The sequence below is a fragment of the Bos mutus genome, chromosome 17, assembly GCF_027580195.1.
Source record: "Bos mutus isolate GX-2022 chromosome 17, NWIPB_WYAK_1.1, whole genome shotgun sequence".
Lineage (NCBI taxonomy): Eukaryota > Metazoa > Chordata > Mammalia > Artiodactyla > Bovidae > Bos > Bos mutus.
Window position 1 is genome coordinate 11,201,603 of NC_091633.1, and position 21,575 is coordinate 11,223,177.

At 45.4% G+C, this 21,575-nt stretch overlaps 2 protein-coding genes across 3 annotated transcripts in view; both read left to right on the plus strand.

Moving 5' to 3' along the window:
• The window catches only part of RPH3A (rabphilin 3A), a 64,244-nt gene extending 59,564 nt beyond the window's left edge, over positions 1-4,680 (plus strand). For both annotated transcript variants that reach the window (XM_070385588.1, XM_070385587.1), the window contains 5 exons: positions 565-621; positions 1,351-1,505; positions 2,066-2,147; positions 3,469-3,565; positions 4,550-4,680. In XM_070385588.1, the coding sequence (XP_070241689.1) occupies positions 565-621; positions 1,351-1,505; positions 2,066-2,147; positions 3,469-3,565; positions 4,550-4,680 (522 nt within the window). The remainder of the gene's footprint in view (positions 1-564; positions 622-1,350; positions 1,506-2,065; positions 2,148-3,468; positions 3,566-4,549) is intronic.
• Positions 4,681-11,291: 6,611 nt separating this feature from the next.
• On the plus strand, positions 11,292-20,920 carry LOC102283231 (2'-5'-oligoadenylate synthase 1). The gene is given in 6 exon segments (XM_070386069.1): positions 11,292-11,609; positions 12,401-12,710; positions 15,244-15,428; positions 17,576-17,659; positions 17,661-17,809; positions 18,626-20,920. Coding segments are annotated over 6 exon segments (1,116 nt in total). The 5' UTR covers positions 11,292-11,399; the 3' UTR covers positions 18,804-20,920.
• The last annotated feature ends 655 nt before the right edge of the window (positions 20,921-21,575 follow it).

The window sequence follows — 21,575 nt, forward strand, 5'->3', positions numbered from 1 at the left end:
GACTCCCTTCATGTGTCCCACCAAGGACAGGGATCTTCTAAGCACTGTGCCCTTTCCTCTGGACCTCAGTTTCCTCATCTCTAAAGGTGAGAGGTTGGATTTAACCAGTGCTTTTCACATTCTGTTCCCCAAAGGAGCCATGGGGGAAGAAGCATCTGGTGGACCAGATCTCAAGGCCCCTGTGCTGCTTCAACCAGAGCAGACAACACCTTATCTGTTTTGTGGATCCGGTAGTCTGCCACTTACTGACTGGGGCAAGTGGTTTGACCACTCTGACCCTCAGTGTCATCATCTGCGAAATGGGGACATTAATACAATCTACATCATAGGCTGTTGTGCATTAACATGGTCTCTCAAATGGTTATATATTTATATATATATATATATATATATATTAGCTGAAAGGGGAGTGTTGGAGGGCTACTGAAGCTTGGAGGACCTCTCATCATGGCTCTGGATGCTAGTGGAGGGGAGAAGGGGGTCTCTGGTCTTTCTTGAGTAGGGTGATGAGCCCCATTGACAGTGCTATTTTTCTTTTCTATCTTTTTTATCTCCCTCCTCAAGATGAAGCGTGCCGGAACCACTGGGTCAGCCCGAGGCATGGCCCTCTATGAGGAGGAGGTGAGTGCTGAGTGAAATGGAAAAATATAGTTGAAGCCACAAACAGGGTTTGACATCTCCCTTTTCTCTCCCTCACTGGCCCGTTTCCCACTCTTTCTCCCCAAACCACCTGCCTGTTGGTTCATAATGAGAGGTGCCTTTGCCCAGGGCATTAGAACATGAGACCAGGAGCATGCTCTTCACACCTGGAGCCCCCAAGGTGGGGGAAGCCCATCCTCTTGCCCGCAGAAGACACCCTCGTGTTCCTTGGCCTTGTTTGCAGAAGCTCTTCTAGTAATTCCACTGCACTAGGGCAATGCCACACACCCCTTGGGAAGGCAGGGCAGGTTCTTTAAGCTGTGCGTCTGGCAGAGGCTCGAGTTGGGCTTCACAGCCATGCCCTTGGCCCCAGGCACTCTGCTTTTGAGAAGACTGGTTGGATGGGGGGTTCTGAGCTCAGAGTCGGGCTGGCATCAGGGTCAGGCTCAGTCTATGACCAGTGTCAGACTTAACCTGTGACTAAGTCAGAATAAAGCCACCAGCCCCCGTGTGCCAAGGACTGGGCCTGTTGGCTTTCATCATTTGCTCCTCCCTGGAGGTTGGAGGGGAGTGTCTGCTGTTTGTGGTGCTGAACTGCACTTGAGCTGGCCCAAGTCCTCCTACTTTCCACAGACTGTCTCTTAATGATCACCATCCATGTTCCCAGAACCCGTCCGTCCTAGACCCACACACCCTCTTCTTCTACTGCAGCAGGTGGAGCGTATTGGTGACATAGAGGAACGTGGCAAGATCCTGGTGTCCCTCATGTACAGCACACAGCAGGGAGGCCTCATCGTGGGCATCATACGCTGTGTGCACCTGGCGGCCATGGATGCCAATGGCTACTCAGATCCATTTGTCAAGCTGTGAGTCAATGCCAGGGCCTGTCAGTGGGCCCGAGAGGGGGTCCATTGAAAATGGAGAACTAGAGAGCTTCCCCAAGATCATTTTACACTGAGGCCCCGAGAGGGCAAAGAACCTGCCCAAGGTCACACAGTGAGACAGATGCCCAGCTTAAGAGGTAATCAGTAGTGAAGCCCCAGACACCGTCATCCAGGTTCTTAGTGATCCACTGGGAGAAAGTCCTGGCTAAGAGCACAGACTCCAGAGGCAACAGCTGGATTGAGCCCCCAGCTGTGTGACTGGAGGCACATGTTTCAACTTCTCTGGTCCCTCAGTTTCCTTATATGTAAACGGGTGGTTGTACCATCTAGGGTTTGTTGAGGATTAAATGTGCATAAGGTGCTTAGGTAATGTCTGGCACCAGGTAAATGCTCTAATGCACACTGGTCATTATTAATGTTGATTCACTTTCTGATCTGTTAATTAATTATTCTCCTGATACTAGTTGGACATTTAGGGTCATCAGGAGGCTATTCCTATTCATTAAACTTAATTCATAATAGCCTCTTATGTCTCCTCTCAGCTGGCTGAAACCAGACATGGGAAAGAAAGCCAAACACAAGACTCAAATTAAGAAGAAAACCTTGAATCCTGAATTTAATGAGGTATGGTTGTCCCATTTTTTGTCATATGCTGTAATAGTTCGTATATGTGAAGGTGGAACAAATTCCCTGCTAGAAAGTTGTAAAGCACATTTTTTTTAGAAAAAGCTTTCTTTCATAGATCACCTTGAATTATCTAAAGAAGAAAGAATGAGTTCTTCATCACTGGAGGGAATCAAGCCTAAGACAAAGCCTATAGATTTGGAATGTCAAAGGGAAGATGCTGTGTTTGGAGAGAGAATGTCTTTACCAACTCTAATTGTGTATAATACTGATATTTGAGGAAATAAATAGGAGCAGTTGTCCCCCTTACCAGCCACCCGGTTGGCACTGCCCTCTCCCTCTCCCTCTCCCTCAACTCCCAGACCCATCCAATGCATCCAGCCCCAGCTAAAGCCACTCTCCAGATGCCCATTTAAGGCATTCCTTCCTCTGTATTTGCACCGCGACTTGTCAGGGACCTAAATCCTCAACTCGTGGGCACTAGGTTACAGGCCAGCCACGTAGCTGGTAGACGAAGCCATTAAAGTGGTGATTTAGGAAAAAAAAAGAATTATTAATAAATAAAGAATAAAGTAGTGATGTAGAAAAAACTGCTAACATGCAAAATTGGTTTTTACCATCCCTTATAAAATGGAAAAGGGAAACCACAGTACAGTATATTCATATGGTATTTCTATAATTTAATATTTGAATATTTCATATGATACAAAATTCAAATTAATATTCACATTGTTTTTTTAAGTCATATACCAATATGGTCACACATGGGGAACGTTGACTGTGGTCATTCTTGGGTAGATAGATTACAAGTTTGGTTTTGGGTTTTTATAGGGGGGCCAGGGTTGCTTCCATGTTTGTTTTAAAAGTGAACATGAGTGAATTTTATGATTGGGCAGAAGAGTTATTGAAAAAATCAGGTTATCTGAAAACATAAACACCTAAACCTCAACTACCTTTAATCTCTGAATGATGAAGAAGAAGGAAAACCACTTCAGAAGCTGTCAGAATGTAAGGACTGAGTTCATGTCTGTCTACCTTCAAGGAAATGTGACCAGAATCAGCCTTCTTAGAAAAACCCCACCAGTCTTCCCAACTTCAAGCAGAGTCATTGAAAAGAGAATTATAGGGCCTGGGGGCTTTGTTATACAGAGTGTTTGTTGAAAGGGGATTATCAGGCCTAGGGTAAAGACCCCCTTGATTCCAAATAACCAATACAAGGGCCTCCCCTTGGTCCATGCACCCTTGGACTCAGCCTCTTAGCTCCTGATGCTGAAGGCTCAGAGAACCCTGTCACTCACATACCTTCCTCTGCTGCGTCTAGGAATTTTTCTATGACATCAAACACAGTGACCTGGCGAAGAAGTCACTGGACATCTCAGTCTGGGACTATGACATCGGCAAGTCTAATGATTACATTGGTGAGTGCTCCCAGCTCCCAGGCAAAATGCTATCCTCTATCCTCCCAGGAGAAGAGAGCCTTACCCAGGGATGCAGAGTTTTGAGGACCCTGCTTTACTCTGGCAATTACTTTGTCCAAATGCAAAGTCAGGACCCAGGGTCCTCATTTGGGTCCAGTTTGGGTTACAAAGCTGGGAAGATTGGATCATGATTTGTTTTTTTGCTGAACAAATCACCTCCAGTGGAATAAACAATTGCAGAGGAGAGGAGTATGTGGCCTCCGCAGAAAATAGGGTGCAGAGGACGTCTCCTTAGGCTATTGGCAAGTCCAGGATGAAGGTTCTATTGTTCCCAGTCCCCCTCCAAATAATGAGGAAGCACCATCATTACCTGTGGAGCAGGGAGGGAATTCCAGACAATGGATACAGCTCCAGCAAAGGAGTGCAGGTGGGATTGAGCAAGGTGATGAAACAGACTCCTTGGAAATGCATGATGAGTCCCCAGAAGTAGTGAGAGAGAATTTCAGTGAGCAGAGTGGTGATTTTAAAAAGGTCTTTAGGGACTTTCCTGGTGGTCCAGAGATTAAGAATTCTCTGGATTCACCTCCCAATGCAGAGAATGTGGGTTTGATCCCTGGTCAGGGAGCTAGGATCCCACATGCTAAAAACATTAAACAGGAGCAATATTATAACATAGTCAATGAAGACTTTAAAAAAATAAAGAAGGTCTTGAAAAATAGACAGTGTAGTTATGACTTGATGCCACAGTAGGGAGCCATTGCAGGTTCTTAAGCAGGGAGTCTGTAGACAAAGAAAACCAGTGGTAATAATAACATCACAACCACAACTTCCAGGAGAAAGGGTGGATCCCAAGTGGCTGGCTGGGTGGGTGGTCACTGCTTGGTGGCAGGTTTTCCCCCAACTAGACACTTGGGTCTAGAATGAGATTCCTGTGCATTCCTCCACTCTGACCACCTGCCCCTGTCTTCCCCTCTTGTCCTCCAGGAGGCTGCCAGCTGGGGATCTCGGCCAAGGGAGAGCGCTTAAAACACTGGTACGAGTGTCTGAAAAACAAGGACAAGAAGATTGAACGCTGGCACCAGCTACAGAACGAGAACCACGTGTCGAGCGATTAGGGTGGTGCCCAGGTCCCCAGGTCCATGCCCCGATCTTGTGCCCCTCACCCCCACCCCTAGCCTGCCCCAGCTGCCCGTTACATTCTTGTCTCTCTTCTCGACACCTTCCCCACCCATCCTTCCTGGAGCCTGCCTTTGAGGTCTCCCCTGCACCACGGACATTGCCACCAATAACTTCAACTCTCCGCGATGCTGCAATGCGGGCTCTGAATCCAGCCTGTCTCAGATCCCTCCAGGATGGAGCCGTAGGGATGAGGAGAGTTTCACAAGGAGGTTGTTCGTTTAACAACCTCTCAGCCCGGGTGAATTACAGAGGCTCTTCATCATTTAGGACTGTTTTTAGACCCTCCTGGCCTTGGACACACCTAACATCCAACTGCCTATACCTTCAGCTGTCAGCAGAGCCAGACAAGGTCATGAGGATGAGCTCTGGGACAGAAATGGAGCATCCCAGCTCCCCCCCACCACCTCTTCACATCATGCACTCAATTGCCACAAAACAGACCCCCGTGTTTAAACTCTCCGGTGACTAGGAACACACTTCCCGGTTCTAGATGCATCTAGAAATGACCTTGCAGAATACTCCAAGGGACTGGGTAGTCCCCTCTTTCAAGATGTTCCCTATTTGCTTCTTAGCAGACACTAGCCCCCATTCTGTACCACCCCTCTCCCACTTCTCCTCCTTCCTTTCGCCCGATGCCACATTCATCTTTTTCTTCTCACCCCCTTATCTCTTCTCTCCGCCCCCACCTCTCGCCCCTTCTTCTTTCCCCTTCTCTGAGGGGATAGAATAGCAAAAGCAAAAACGTGTATCTTAACACAGGCTCACCTCCTCACCTCCTCTCACCAGCCTAACGAGCAAATGCTGAGAAACTGGCAAAATCCTGAACTACCACTTAGGTCCCTGCTTCTGTAACCACTTCTCCCCTTGGCAGAGCCGGGTGTACTTGGACCTTGGGCCGCTCGCTAGCACTGCCCCGGGTGCATGGCAGCATCCAGCAAGCTGTGTAGATGCTCCGCTCAGATGGCCTTTCTCAGCCCCTGACCTCCCCAAGTGGGTGCAGAAGGTGTTCAAACCAGAGCCCTGGTTTCCAGGGGGCCTCTCTATAGAAGCCACCAGTCTCCTTCCTTGGCTCTTAGTTAAATGAACACATGACCCGTTCCCCTCACTCTCTCTCTCTCTCTGACTGTATCCTGTCTCTAACTCAGAATCGTCTCTGGTCTCTCTGTCTCTCTCTGTCTCTTTATCTCTTGCACCCTGTTCATTGTGTTGGGAGAATAAAACACCATCGTGCACATAAAGAGTTTGAAAGTGACAGATCCTGACACCAAAGGCTTTTGTTCCATCCTGGATTGTTCAGTCTTTCTAAAAATTTTTTTAATTGTTTTAAAGGAGGAAAAGGCAATGAGGTCAAACTTTATAAGATTTGAGTCCAGGTCATCTCCAGTGCCCTGCGAGAAAGGCTGGATTTTTACCCCCCATTTCCAGTAAGTCTTCCTCCATGAAAATCACCCCATTCTCTCCCAAACCCCACCATTATCTACAGAAGTAGCCAGATGGACACTACACTCTCGCTGTCTCCAAACGCACACCTGTTAACCTTCCCTTTCAGGGCCTTCCACCCCCAGCTCCCTTGACAAGTCATTGGAAGGCATTGATTTCTTGCCTTGAATAACCATTTTCTAGATGCCAGGCAGCTCGCCTTCTCTACAATGGCCAGCAGCTTCCTGGCTGCCATCTTCCCTGCTGACCCTCTCTCTCCCCAGGGGCTCCCTTGGTGCCCATTCTCAGCCCACCTCCTTCTCACGGTTCACCCTTAGGAGAAAGCATGCTGGCTGTGTCGCCCAGGCCTAACGCTGGTATTGGCGCTGGACTCAGCATGCGGCTAGCTCACAGTGCCTCAGTCCAGGCGCGCCCCTTCCCTGACAGATGTAAGCACCTCCCTGCCTCAAACACACACACACACACACACACACACACACACGCCCTCTGGTGCATGCAGAACTACCCATCGCCTTTCTTTGTGATGATGTAGCCAAAAATAAAGTAGGAATATCCAGGAAAACCGGTGGCCTGGGTTTTTGTCCTCTCTGGTTTCTGGAAGCTTTCTCTTCCTGCCGACATGCATGATGCCTACTCAGATAGTCAGTATTTAATGAGCATCTACTGTGTTGCAGCCACTGGGGTTACAACAGTGAACAAGGCAGATGTGGTCCCCGAGCCCATGAAGTGTGCTTTCTGGTGGATTTCATCTTGGAAAGGTAGGCTCCAGCCAACTTGGCTGAGCTCACACCCTCCTGGAAGAATGCTTTTTGCTGGTGTCCACTCAATAAGAAGGGGACATCCTCCTCTTCTCCTACCTAGCCCAGCCTTGGGGAAAAACCCCTAGTGGTTGTAGAATCAGATAATGTCAAGGCTGAAAGAGACCATAGAGTTGAGCCAGAGTCTAGTTCAGTGAACTCACGTATCTGACAGATGAATAACCCAAAGTCCAGAGAAGGGAATGGCACACCCAGGGTCTCATGGCTGCAATGCCAGGAAAGGAGCTAGATCAGTAGACTCCGCGTGCACTGCTCTTAACGCACCAATCCAAAAAGGCAACTCACCAAATACCTCCTTTGTATTCTAGCACTTTCCATCCTGTGGTGAGCCTTTTCAGAGAGGATCCCTCAGTTGAGATTCTCAATGGTCCTGAATGTGAGCTAGTAAGTAAACTAACTTTTCAGAAGGATTTGGAAACTCCCTGCAAGTGCAATTTTTCCGCTTACACCAAGAGTGCTTAAGCAACTCATCAGGAAGGTTGGTTACCTCTCAGAAGGAGCTGACAATTCCATCCAAGGGAAACTTCTCTTCATGCCAAGTTTGAGGCAGTTTCCTTTTCTCATCCCCAAAAGGGTGGTTTTCGAGGTTGGGGACAGAAGCTGGCATATTAGAATCACCTGGGGAGATTCTTTTTTTTTTTTTTTTCAAACTACTGTGTTTGCCCTGCCACCTTCTCTGCTCCCTTCACATTCTGCTACACCCTGGGGACGGGAGGTATATTTGAAAACATTTCCTGGTTGATGGCTTGGTCTTCCCACCTCCATCATGACTTTGCAAACCTCTGCCCTAAAAGTCCATCATTTTGCCTCCAATCCCGTCAGCTGCCACCAGGTGGAGAGAGGTGCCCTTTAGGGCCACAGAGCTCTCTCAGGAATGGCAGGAGACCCGAGTTACCACTCTCTTTCCTGTGCTCATGGTGCACCACTAGACACTACTGCTGAGCAAGACTGAAGGCAGGAGGAGAAGGGTCGACAGAGGATGAGATGGTTGGATGGCATCACCGACTTGATGGACGTGAGTTTGAGCAAGCTCCACTTTCCTGATGGACAGGGAAGCCTGGCATGCTGCAGTCCATGGGGTCGCGAAGAGTCAGACATGACTGAGTGACTGAACTGACTCACTTCCCACAGAACCTACGAGCAGCATCTATGTCCTGCAACACAGCACTCTACACCCAGCATCTACTATCGGTCAGTCCTGAGCAGCTGAAAAGAAGAAGCCTAATTTCCACCTCTAAAATGGTTCATCTCCTTACCTGGGCATGAGGACACCCTTAATGGGCTGAGATGAATACATATGAGGAAAGTTTTCATATATATCAGTACACCTAACTTGGCTAATTTTCTTTTTCCCCACTAAAACCAAATATATCAAAGAGGGGATGCTGTGTCCTGAAAATCACCTGACCAGGAAAGCACACCAGCTATTTAATCTTCTCAGTGTAACATTCAGATCCTGACTGTCACTTCCTAGCTGTGGAACCTAAACTTTCTGAGTCTCAGTTTCCTCATCTGGAAAATGGGGGCAATAATAAAGACCTCAAATGGGTGAGACCAAGTTGTCAAGGTCTGGTCTCCCCTCTGGGTTGACAAAGGTGAAGGCCAAGGGGCTGGTGGCCCCTGGTGAAAGCTGGGCACAAGCCAAGTGGGTTAAACACCCAGGGTCTGAAACCCACTGGGCTGGCCCCACCTCAGCTCAATCAGACTTGCCAGGGGCCTTTCCTGATAAGGTTAATTAATAATAATAATCCAAGCACCATGGAAACAGAAATGGTTGTCCATGCTCGTAACAGGTATAATATTTTGCTTGGCTCTGGCCCAAATTTGTTTCTTGAGCTTGAGCAAGTCTCTTCCTCCTATGGGTCTTCAATTCTGTAGGCAGGACATCAGAGTGTCCTGATTCTCTCACTGGGTTCCCCAGACCCACAAATGTGCCTTCATTTCCCAGTCATTCAAAGAAGACCTAGACCATACCATTGAAGGCAGACCCCCTGACTAAAATCCCGTATAATCTGTCTCACATAAAACACATGAGAATGAGCCATCTATGATTTCCTGTGCCTGTTTCTTTAAAGGAAACAAGAACATAAAGCCACTTGCAAAGGCATAAGGGCCTAATTCCGGATTTTTCCAATTAGGCCCTCAGTTCTTTCACAATTGTCTCACTCATACTTAACTCTATGCGATGTTTTACGGAACTTGGCTTTATTACATCTTGCCAAAGAATTCAGTGCTGGTTTTCTAAGGACAGATCTCTTTTGCACTAGGGGCATCACCGACTCAATGGATATGAGTTTGAGCAAACTCCAGGAGATAGTGAAGGACAGGGAAGCCTGGCGTGCTGCAGTCCCTGGGGTTGCAAAGAGTCAGACATGACTTAGCGACTGAACAACAACAAGGATTTGTTTACATATACTTTTTCAAAAGTATATATTTCATTAATACGTATGATTGCCCCAAAGTCATTTGGGAGCAAACAGAATCTCTGATAAACACTTATTCCAAATGGATGTATAGAGAGTCACATAGTTGGATACCCGTCCGTTTTATGGTTCCAAATACCTTAGGCATGTCAATATTTACACAGAAGAGGTGAGGAGTGTCAATTAATTGATGAGCTGGCTAAGACAAGGGTGATTCAGAAAGTAGCTAACTGTCACTTACAGACCACTTCACCCAACAGCCAAATACACATGTTTCTCCAGCTCACGTGGGACATTCACCAAGAAAGACCACTGTTGAGCCCACAGGATGGGGCTCAGATTCAAAAGAACAGACAGCATAAAGTATAGAATTAAACAAGAAATGAGGAAAAGAAAGATACTTGGAGAATTCCAGCATCTTTGGAGATTACCACATGGGTCCAAAACTCTAAGAGACGGAAAAATTATTTTGCACTCAAGGAAAGGAAAAAAAATAACCAACTAAGATCTTGAGATGCGATGAAAGCAGCACTTAGAGGAAAACTTTTAGCACTGAATGTATATATTAGAAGAAGAGAAATATCTAAACTCAGAGATGAGCTGGTGGAGCAAGAGGTGAAAACATTCTGGGGTGATTTCGTAATTGGTGGAGATAAGACATGATTTTGGCAGTCATAAAATGTACAATGTAGAGTGAACCATAGAGTAAACGTTGAGCTTTGTTTAATAATAACATGTCAATATCAGTTCATCTTACCACACCAAAGTCAAAAATAGGGGAAATGATGGGGACATAAGTGAACTCTGTCCAGTTCAGTTCAGTCACTCAGTTGTGTCTGACTCTTTGCAACCCCATGAACCACAGCACGCCAGGCCTCCCTGTCCATCACCAACTCCTGGAGTTTACCCAAACTCATGTCCATTGAGTTGGAGATGCCATCCAACCATCTCATCCTCTGTCGTCCCTTCTCTTCCTGCCTTCAATCTTTCCCAACATCAGGGTCTTTTCAAATGAGTCAGCTCTTCACATCAGGTGGCCAAAATATTGGAGTTTCAGCTTCAAGTGAACTCTGTACTTATACTCAATTTTTCTGTAAACCTGAAGCCTCTTTAGGAAATAAAGTCTATTAATCAAAAAGGGGGGAAAGTACAGGACAACGTCATTTAGAAAAAAAAAAGATACTTTGTCCGTTAACCTGTGTGGGGAATATATATATATATATATATATATATATAATCTGAAAAGATCTACACCAGAATGCTTATAGATGTAGTTCTTGAGGTTTGGGATCCTAGATGGTCTTTACACTCTCTTATTTTCCTGGCATTTTTCTTTTTGAAATATGCAGGTAGTGCTGTAAAGATTACAGGAGACTATAAAAGTTTGGTAGGCAACCAAAAAAGACAAAAGAAATCTCCCAAAATGTTTTTACTTATAATTTCTCTTGGGTGAGGTACTAACCTGGGTTAAAAAAGCAACATTTTCAGAATAGTGTCAAGAAAGGCCTAATGCTCTAGGGCAGGGGTCCCAACCAGGCCACACAGCAGGAAGCAATTGGCTGGCGAGCAAGCAAAGCTTCATTGGGGCTCCCCATTGCTCACATTGCTGCCTGAACCCCCTGCAAGAATTCATATATCTTCTTCCAAGAAACCAGTCCCTGGTGCCAAAAAGGTTGGGGACTGCTGTCTAGGGGGCTGGTTAAAAACAAAAAGTCTCAGAAAACAAGAGAAAGAGGTGGGAGACAAAGGTCAGGATCAAAGAGACACTTAATTTCTTCAATGCAAAGAACAAGGGTATGGCTCCTCCCTTCTGACGAGATGATAGCCCAGATTCTGACAAGGCTCCGCCTTTTCAAGGAAATGAAACTCACGGCAGCCTAGTTCCAGGCAGCAGAAAAGACAGAAGCTAATAGGTTTAGGCTACCAGTTCTGCCTCCCTCCAATGGTTCTTCTGCCCCTTCCTGCCTGAACATCATGAAGAAACTCAGAAAAACCCAAGCCAACAAACTGGATGAGTTCATCGAAGACCACCTCCTGCCACACAAGGAGTTCCGAAGGCAGGTTAATGAAGCCATTGACATCATCTGCACTTTCCTGAAGGAGACGTGCTTCCACTGCACTTTCCTGAAGGAGACGTGCTTCCAAGAGGCCGCCCACCATTTTCGGGTGTCCAAAGTTGTGAAGGTGAGTCTAGAACTGCCTGGCTGGGGAGAAGCGGGGCTGGTGAGCAAGCGTTTCCACAGAGACAGACAGAAAGCAAGAGGTTGAGGTCTCTAGGGCTGGTGGTTTCTGATTTATCCATGCCAAAACTATAACCACACTTGTGAAAATAGCTTCTGGGGAGAGGGCATCCAACTATAAGTTTTATACAAATGTCCTGGGGAAGTGTATAAACCACCTAGGTCACGAATCTAGGCAATCTGAATCCTGGCAGTATCTACAGTTCACTAATCTTTGACCAGGCTGGGGTCTCACCATTTCTGCAGAGTCATGAGCTGATTAAGAGTATAGGTTTTGAAAGCAAATAGCGCCTGCTGGCTGTGAGGTCTTGGGCAAGTCACTTAACCTCTCTGTGCCTTGGTTTCCTTATCCAGAATTTTCAGCAAATCAAGTAAAGTCAGCCATGGGCCAGTTTACAGTATTAATCACATAAGGTCATAAATTACAAGACGTAAAGAACACAGACTTTAGAAAAAGACAACCAGGGTGTGAACAGCATCTCTGTCACCTACTAGCTGTGTGACTTGACTGATACATGATCTCTCTCAGCATCCGTTTCGCCATCCGGAAGATGACAACAGATAGTAACAGTAGCTAGATCCCAGAGTTCTTGTGAGCATTCTAGGAGTTAAGCCTTTGATGCCTTCAGAGCACTGGCTAGCACTCAAAATGTTAGTGATTGTTCTCAGCATTTTATTTGGGGAGGCTCTTCTCAAATGATATATGTCAGTTCTCATTCTCATCACCTGTTTTAGGGCGGCTCCTCAGGCAAAGGCACGACCCTCAAGGACCTCTCAGATGCTGACCTTGTCGTCTTCCTCACCAATCTCACAAGTTTTCAGGAAAACTTTGAGCACCGAGTAAGATTCATCAAGGAAATTAGGAGACAGTTGGAAGCCTATCAAAGACAGAAAACATTTGAAGTGGAGTTTGAGGTCCTGAAGCAGCGAAAGAGGAAGCGGCGTGCTCTCAGCTTCGTGCTCAGGTCCCCCTGGTTCTGCCAGGGGGTAAAGTTTGATGTCCTGCCCGCCTTTGATGCCCTGGCTAAGTACTCCCAGTCACAAGGTATTTCAGCCTTTGTCCTATGTCAGGGATTCTCTCTTTCTTTTTTTTCATGGTTTTGAGCAGAAATCTCCCTCAGTTCAAGAGCCTTTTAAAACATCCCGTCAACACGGGGAGGAGATCTTAGTATCTCTCTCAGAGCAAGATAATTAAGGTCATACTCAGCCACCATGACAATATTAAACAGCAAATTGGTACAAATTCGGGGTAAGATGTTTCTTTTTTCATCTTATTTATTTATTTATATTGAAATATAGCTGATTGACAAGGTTGATTCCTGTTGTACATCAAAGTGATTTGGTTTTATGTATACACACACACACACACATACATACACACACAATTCTTTTTAAAATATTCTTTTCCATTATGTTTTATCGTAGGATTTCTGTTAACTGGAGGGTAGTTGCTTTACACTGTGTGTTAGTGTCTGCTGTGCAACAACGTGAATCAGCTATAAGCGTACACGTATCGCCAAACTTTGAACTGTGTCTGTGAGCATCTGTGCTTCATCTCAGTTTCTTTTGTGCATCCCTAATAAGATGTGTCCTAAGGTAATTACTTTGTTTTACACCATTTTGACTTAACAAAACTTTCACAGGAACACTCTACTTTTGGATAGTGGGGATAAGTATGTAAACTCTTACCATCCATAACCTCCTTGTGACAGGTTTATAGCCTGTTGGACTCACTTGGTACCTCTCACTTACCTTCCTCTTGATCCCTTACAGAGCTTTATCTGTTGTGCATCTCAGGATCAAAAGAATATATCAAAAATTGAGCTCATGGGGGATGGTACTGACAACACCCTGTTTTCTCTAAGGCACAATGGATGCTAGGCTGCCTTCTGCAGGAACAGGAAGTATTTTAAGAGAGGTTGAAATCTGGTCTACTTGTGGTTACTCAGTCTACACTAGCCCCACATATATTAAGAAATGTGAATACTTTCCTTGGGAGAGAGGACCATGTCTTGATTTATCTGTCTTTTCTAACTACTGGCTTTCTGGTCCAGATTTTCTATAGTGACATCCTCCATTACTCCCAGTTGGCTCATTTTTTTTTCCCTTAACTCTTTGTGCTCCCTCACATTTTGTATGTTTGTTTATTATAGCCAGGCTTACTAGTTCTACTTATGCCAAAGTGTGTGAACCTTACCTTACTAAAAATGAGGAAGTTACACATAAAACAGATCACCAACAAGGATATACTGAATAGCATAGGGAACTATTGGAAAAGCACATGGCAACCCACTTCAGTATTCTTGCCTAGAAAATCCCATGGATGGAGTTGCCTGGTAGGCTAGTCTATGGGGTCACAGAGAGTCGAACACGACTGAGTGACTTCACTTTCAATAGGGAACTATGTTCAGTATCTTATAGTATATCTTATCTATTTATAACTGAATCACATTGCTGGACACCTGAAACCAACACAATATTGTAAATAAATTAACTTCAAGTCGCTCAGCTGTGTCCAACTCTTTGTGACCCCATGGACTGTAGCCTGCCAGGCTCCTCTGTCCTTGGGATTCTCCAGGCAAGGATACTGGACTGGATTGCCGTTCCCTTCTCCAGGGGATCTTCCTCACCCAGGGATCAAACCTGGGTCTCCTGCATTGCAGGCAGATTCTTTATCATCTGAGCCACCAGGGAAGCCCAAGAATAGATAAATCCCATCCCCCAAAATTAGGCAGCATAGATCTGATGTAAACTCAGAATGTTAATTTCATCTATTTTTCAAAGCATGAGGAACCTCAGCAAACTTATCCTGAGCATTAGCATCTATAGACAATCTGCAAGATCACTAGGACAGGGAGCAATACATCTCTGAGGTTCAATTTCCGCTGTGTACCTTGAAGGCACAAGGCATATTCCATGGCCTAAATGAGACAGACAGAGAACCTCTTTCCTGGAGCTTGACCATATGAACACCAGGAATGAGATGATGACTCGCTCTGACAAAAACCGAATATGGGGATCCAAAAGAGAGAGGTGGGGATCAGAGGACTTTCACAGACAGGGCAACAAGGGAGGTGACCTCTGACCTGAGGCCTAAGGGATGAGAAGAGGCCAAGCACGCAAAGATCTGGGGGTTCCAGAGGAGGAAACAGCAGGTGCAAAGACAGGAATGAACATGGCATATTTGAAGAAGTGAAGCATCCAGGGGAGTCAGTGGCAAAGGGATTGAGGCAGGAGGTAAGACAAAGGAGGAGATAGGTCTCACCATCCGTGTGGGCCACTTTGCGGACTTGGAATTTTATCCAGAGGTCCTAGGAAGCAAGAAGTGGACGGATCAGGTTTAAAGGGCTCTGTATGGGATGTGGAGGATCCAGGGAGGAGGGTGCCACTACCTCTGCTGAGTCCAGGTGAGAGACGATGGGTGACGGCAGTAGAGGCGGGAGAAGGGAGGACCGGGGATGGACCTCAGGCCCCCTGGCTCTGGGCCTGCTGACCTCCCCACTGGCCCCTATGGCCAGTGAGCTTGTCTAGAGAAGAGAAGAGCTGATGCCTTAAAGTTCTGGATGCCTCCTCCATAGCTCAGGTGACTGAAGATTACAAACCTAACCCTCAAATCTACGTCCAGCTCATCCAAGAGTGCGAGAACCTGAGAAGAGAGGGCGAGTTCTCCCCCTGCTTCACGGAGCTGCAGAGAGCCTTCCTGAAGGAGCGTCCGGCCAAGCTGAAGAGCCTCATCCGCCTGGTGAAGCACTGGTACCAACAGGTATGGCCGGTCCCATCTGGGCAGAGAGCTGAGGAGGAGGAGGAGGAGGGGAGGGAGAGAGTGAGGACGGGAGAGGAGGGAGGGAGGCGTGGAGGGAGGGAAGGAGCAGGGAGAGGTGTGGGGAGGAGAAGAAAGAGGAGAGGGAGGAGGGGAGGAATCAGAAAGGATGCGGGAGGCAGGAGGGAGCCGGATGGAGACGGATGGAGAGGAGGGAAGGGCATGGAGGAGGGGAGAGGGCAGGAAACAAGAAGGAAAGGCTGAAAGGAAGAAGGTGGAGGTGTAGAGGTTGTAGGGAGGGGGAAAGGTTAGGGAGAAAAAAAAGTAGGGCCTGGGATGGGTGCCAGTGGACATCTCATTCTTCCTAGTCTTCCCACATCACGAAACGAGAGCTCCATCCTTCCAGCTACGCTGGGCAGAACCATGGGTCCTTCTTATCTTTTTCACACACATACCCACTCACACACCCATCCAACCAGTCTGCAAGTGGCTTGGACCTGTATCTAAAATAAACCCATTATCATCGATTGAAACTCTACTTCAGCCTCAGTCACTTTCCACTGAGCTTATTACCCTCTCCCCACCATAATCTCTGGGAAGGCTAAAACAGGATCTGCCCTCAAGCTCTCTGTATAAATATACCCCTCTACTGCATGTTTTCTCACCCCACTAGAACCCAGGCTGGTCTCTCCTCTTCATTAGTTCTCCAAGGAGGAAACTCTACTCCAGCCTCAGGGCCTTTGCATGAGCTTGTTTGTTTGTTTATTGTCTATCTTCCCACTAAAAATGTCCACAAAAGAAGGGATTTGTATATTTTATTTTATATATATTGTATAAATATACATTATAATATTGTATATTTTATTCATTGCTGTTGCCACAGAACCTACAATAGTGCCTGGCACAGTTTTTAAAATCTTTAAATGTAATTCACTGGGATGGCTTTAGATTTTCAATAAATTAATAAAAGTGCTAACCCCTACAGAATGAAGTAAGCCAGAAAGAAACACTCTTTTATTCACTTCCTGACTGTCTGAATTTGGGCAAATGAAGTAACCTCTTGTTTTGTCACTTGTGAAGAGTAACATGGCCCAGCAACACTAAATCATATGCCATGACGATGCGCATATGGTTTGTTTGGGTAATTTGCACATTTTAATATTAATTCCTCAAATCCATCATCACTATATCTTTCCATTTATTTTTGTCATCTTCAGTTTCTCTCATCAAAGTCTTATACACTACAGGGTACAGGTCTTTCACCTCTATGGTTAAATTTATTCCTACTTTTTAAATCCTTTTTGATGCAATTATAAATGGGATTGTTTTTAAATTTCTCATTCCAATACTCTGTTATTCATGTATAGAGGTACAACAGATTTCCATGTGTTATTTTTGTATCCTACAGTATTCCTGCATTCAGTCTTTGATTGTCTTAAGTTTTTTGGTGGTGTCTTTTGGGTTTTCTATGTATAATATCATGTCATCTGCAAATAGCAATAGTATAACGTCCTCCTTTTTACTCTGGATGTATTTTGTTTCTTTTTCCTGCCTGATTGCTATGGACAGACTTCTAATACTATATTGGATAAATGTGGGGAGAGAGGGCATATATGTCTTGTTCTTGATTTTAAAAGCTTCCAGCCTTCACCACTGAGTGTGATATTAGCTGTGTATTGGTCATATGTGGCTTATATTGAGTTATGTTCTCTCCATACCCACCTTGGAAAGAGTTTGTATCACATACGACTGTTGAATTTTCTCAAATGTTTTTTCTGTATCTGGGGAAATGGTCACATGCTTTTTATCCTTTATTTTCTTAATACAACTGTATCAATTGATTGATCTGTGATACTGAAGCATCCTTGCATCCCTGGAATATATCTAACTTGATCATACTGTATGACCTTATAATATATTGGAGAATTTACTTTGCTAGTATTTTGTGGAGGATTTTCACATCTATGATAAATCAGGCCTATCGTTTTCTTTTTTGTGCTGTATTTGTCTGGTTTTGGTATAAAAGGAGTTTGAAATCATCTCTTGATCCTCACTTTTCTGGAATAGTTTGAGAAGGATTGGCATTAACTCATTAACTGTTCACACAAAAGCTGAAAAATTCATGTTTCTAATTTTTTTCCTCTTCTCAGTGTAAGAAGAGACATGGGAAAAAACTGCCCTCACAGTATGCCCTGGAGTTGCTGACTATCTATGCCTGGGAACAAGGAAGGCTCAAAAACAAAATTCAGGACAGCTGAAGGATTTCGGACTGTTTTGGAGTTAGTCCTGAAGCATCAGGACCTCTGCATCTACTGGAAAAAGTATTATGACTTTGAAAACCCTATTATTACACAATGCCTGAAAAGACAACTTGAAAAACCCAGGTACTCTATCCTCACATGGCTTAGATCCCCATAAAATGAAGCTCTGATTACAGCTGTGGAACCCTGGAAATTCAGGAAAAAATAGAGGTTCCACATTTATTGATCATCAGCTATTGTCAATCATGCTGAGTGCTTTACTCTTACCATGCAATTTAAATAATAAATTTAAATAATAACCTGCAACCCTGTGAGGCAGGCACTGTGCTAACATTACACAGATTAACTGAGGTTTGGAAAAGAAGGGCTTGTTCAAACCTTTACAGAAAATGAGTGAAATAACTGAAATTTTACTCAACGTACCAATAGCTACAGCAATAATAAAAATTGCTTCCAGGAAGTAAGAGCTTGCTGTAAGACAAAAACACTCTGATAGAATAGGGGAATGTTGGTTATTAAACCTGTCATGTATAGACCCCTCATTATGTTTCAGTTACTGTTGGGAGCATGTCATGTGCTTCTCTAGATCCTCATACAGCATCCTTTGAGGCAGGGATTTTCAAATCTGCCCATTTCACAGATGAGGATACTGAGGACTAGAGATTCAGGTGACCTGCCCAGAGAGACACCACTACTAAAGAGCAGAGGTGAGATTGAAACCAGGTCTCTCCAGGCCCAAATGCAAGCCTCCTTCACCTCGTGTTCAATGCCCACTGTAGGGCAAGGCACCCAGGTCACAACCCAGGGAGAGGTGTCCATGGGCCCTCCAACTGCCCCCAGAAACAGTCTACCCAGGCTGGTATTTTGCCCTGCTGGGAGCTCTGAACACCCCAGACACAGCCCATGTACTCACCTGTCCTCTCTGACTGTTGTTTCCAGGCCTGTGATTCTGGACCCAGCTGACCCGACTGGAAATGTGGCTGGTAGAGAGCCACAGAGGTGGCAGCTGCTGGCACAGGAGGTTAGAGTCTGGCTGAGCTATTCATGCTGTACGAACTTGAATGGGATGCCAGTGAGCACCTGGAATGTGCCGGTGAGAACTCCTGATTTCATGTGACCTGATATTGATGGCATGTTGAGATAACAACTTCTAGAAATGCTACTTAAATCAAATGGAGTTTCATCTCGGTCTTTGTATTCTTTCATTGTGGTTACTAGAATATGTAGAATTATACCTGTGTGTGCCCCAGAATGAATCACTGGGTTAGACAGCAGGCTTACCAACTTACACTGTCACCCTGCCTTGGTACCAAAACCAACGTGTCATTGACAAAAGTCCATTCCAGAAAAACTCCCATAAGGACACACAAAAGATCAAGATGTTCTTACCACCTGAGTCACTGGTCACCTAAGTGGTTGGAAGACAGCCTTTGGCTTCTCCATATTGCTGTTCCTCCTTTGAGGCCTCCAGCATCCCCATGAGATGGGTTTTACTTTGATTCTCATTGTAATACATTGAGACATGGCCACTCACTCAGAGTCCCCTGATGAGTGAGAGACGAGAGTGTGAAGTTAGGGTTAGGGTCCTTCTTGCTATGAAGCTCCTGCTCTTTGTTGCTGCTCTCAATGTGTCTTCATACACTGAATTTTTCTGTTTCTCATTTGGGGACCATGACAAGGGATATAGCAGAGCCCCAGTGGAGGGAACATACTCGGCTGAGGGTCCCAGCTACTGCCCTCTGTGATCCATCTCCACGTTGACACCAAGCCACGCTGCCTACCTGCAGCTCCCAGACAATGACCATGGGTGCCAGAGACACTCAGGCAGCCCCATTCCTGAGAGTCAGGGGAAGCTCTGACATGGGACACTGGTGAAAGGACTCTCCACGACCTTGCTGGACTTTGTCTTGACTGCAGAGCCAACTGTCCTTCCTTCTTGCCTTTACCCAGAGTCAGATTAGATCAGGGTTGTCAGCTTTCGCAGCTTCTATAAGATCCCTGATCATTGTCTCTCACCTGGGTGTTTCCCCAAAGAACAATCTCCCACATTTAATGTCACATTGGCATCTGCTCCTTAGAGTGACCCAGACCCACACAAGCACCTCTGCCACCACCCTCAAGGTAGGTGTGGGCTCTTCAGCAAATCCTAGCTGTGATGATGACCCAAGGTACCATCCTGGTCATCCTCAGCCATCACCTCTTCTCTTGTCATTGCCTACGAGGTGGCTCCTAGATGAAGCCACCATCTCACCCTCTCCCCACCCCATCTCAACGCTCATTCCTGCTCCTTGGCTGGGGCTTCTGTGTTTATCCTTTGTATATTTGTGTTCTCAGAGGCTTTGACATCTGGGCCCTGCTGATCCTGGAGAGACTGCCCTCCTGGGGTTGGCTGTTTGCTAGACACAGCCAGCAGCTCACCTGTTGGCCTTTCCCATGCAAACCTGTCGAGCCTTTCCTCTCTGCTCCACTGCCCAGACTCAGAGCCAGTCTGAGCCACAACCCACCCTGCCCCACTCATGCTGGGACCAGGTACCAGATGACTCAGGAAACCCCTTCCTCTCCACAGCCCTCTTACTTTATTCATACTTGCCATCCAAAGACTGCTTTCCCTGCCTCGCCTGCCTTTCCCAGAGAAATGACCATCAAGGTCTTGGCCTTGTTTTCCTCTAACTTGGTCTGCCTCACGGAAGACCCTGGGGGTTCTCGTGTGGCCTGGACACAGGATGACAGGCTGTGTCTCCTGTTTCTAGGGACCTGGGAGGACCATACTTGGTCACTGATTTAAACATGAGAGTGAGAAATATTTTTGTTTTTAAACAAGAGGAAGAATCCCAAAGTGTCTTCAAAATTTGGATCCTTACTCTCTTTCTCTTCTATCTCAATTTCCATGTCCATGTCGAGTCTTTCTGAAAATGGGATTTTACCCCAGATGGGGTTTTGTTACCACTGTGTTATCTTTAGCACATGTATCTCTTCATGCGGACAGGACACTGGAATCACATGTAATTACCATGTGGGTGGTCCACTTGTATTGTTTTCTGAGAGTGTTTCAGAATTGTATATAAAGATACAGTCACTAGTAGATGAATTGAACTGGTAAATAGTTGCTCAGTTGAAGAGCCACATGGATCCTCTGGTGGAGCTATTGTTAATTCTTGAGGAACTCTCCTACTGTTTCCACAGTGATTGCACCAAATTGCATTCTTAGCAAGAGTGGTCAAGAGTTCCAGGCCCTCCACAGCCCATCAGGTGTCCTTTAGTCCATGGGACTCTCCAGGCTAAAGAACATGTCTTATGATTTTGATTTCCATTTCCCAGTTGATTCCAGGGATCTCCCTGAGGGTCCAGGGATTGAACCTCACAGGTCTCCCTGGTTGGGCAACCAAGATCAGGCAAGCTACACAGTGTGGCCAAAATAATAATAACGATGAGCATCTTTTCATATACCTGCTGGCCATTTGTATAGCTTCTTTAGAGAAATAAAAATTCAATCTGTAGCCCATTATATAGTTCAGATAGTGGATTATAATCATTTTCTCTATTTCCATTCCCTTTTCTCCCTTTTATTTTATGCCTGTTTTTCATTTTTATTTTATTTTGGAGTGTAGTTGATTTACATTGTTAGTTTGAATGTACAGCAAAGTGATTCAGCTATACATATATCTATTCTTTTCCATCAATTACCTTTTGACTTCACTGGGTTTGTTTTTTGTTTTTTTAAATTTGCTGGGCAGAAGCTTTTTAGTTGGATTAGTTCCCCTTTGTCTATTTTTGTTTTATTGTCAGTGTTTTGTTTACACAGTCAACTACTCTTGGGCAAAGTTGTCAAGAATATACAATGAGGAAAGGACAGTCTCTTCAATAAATCAAGCTGGGAAAATTGGATATC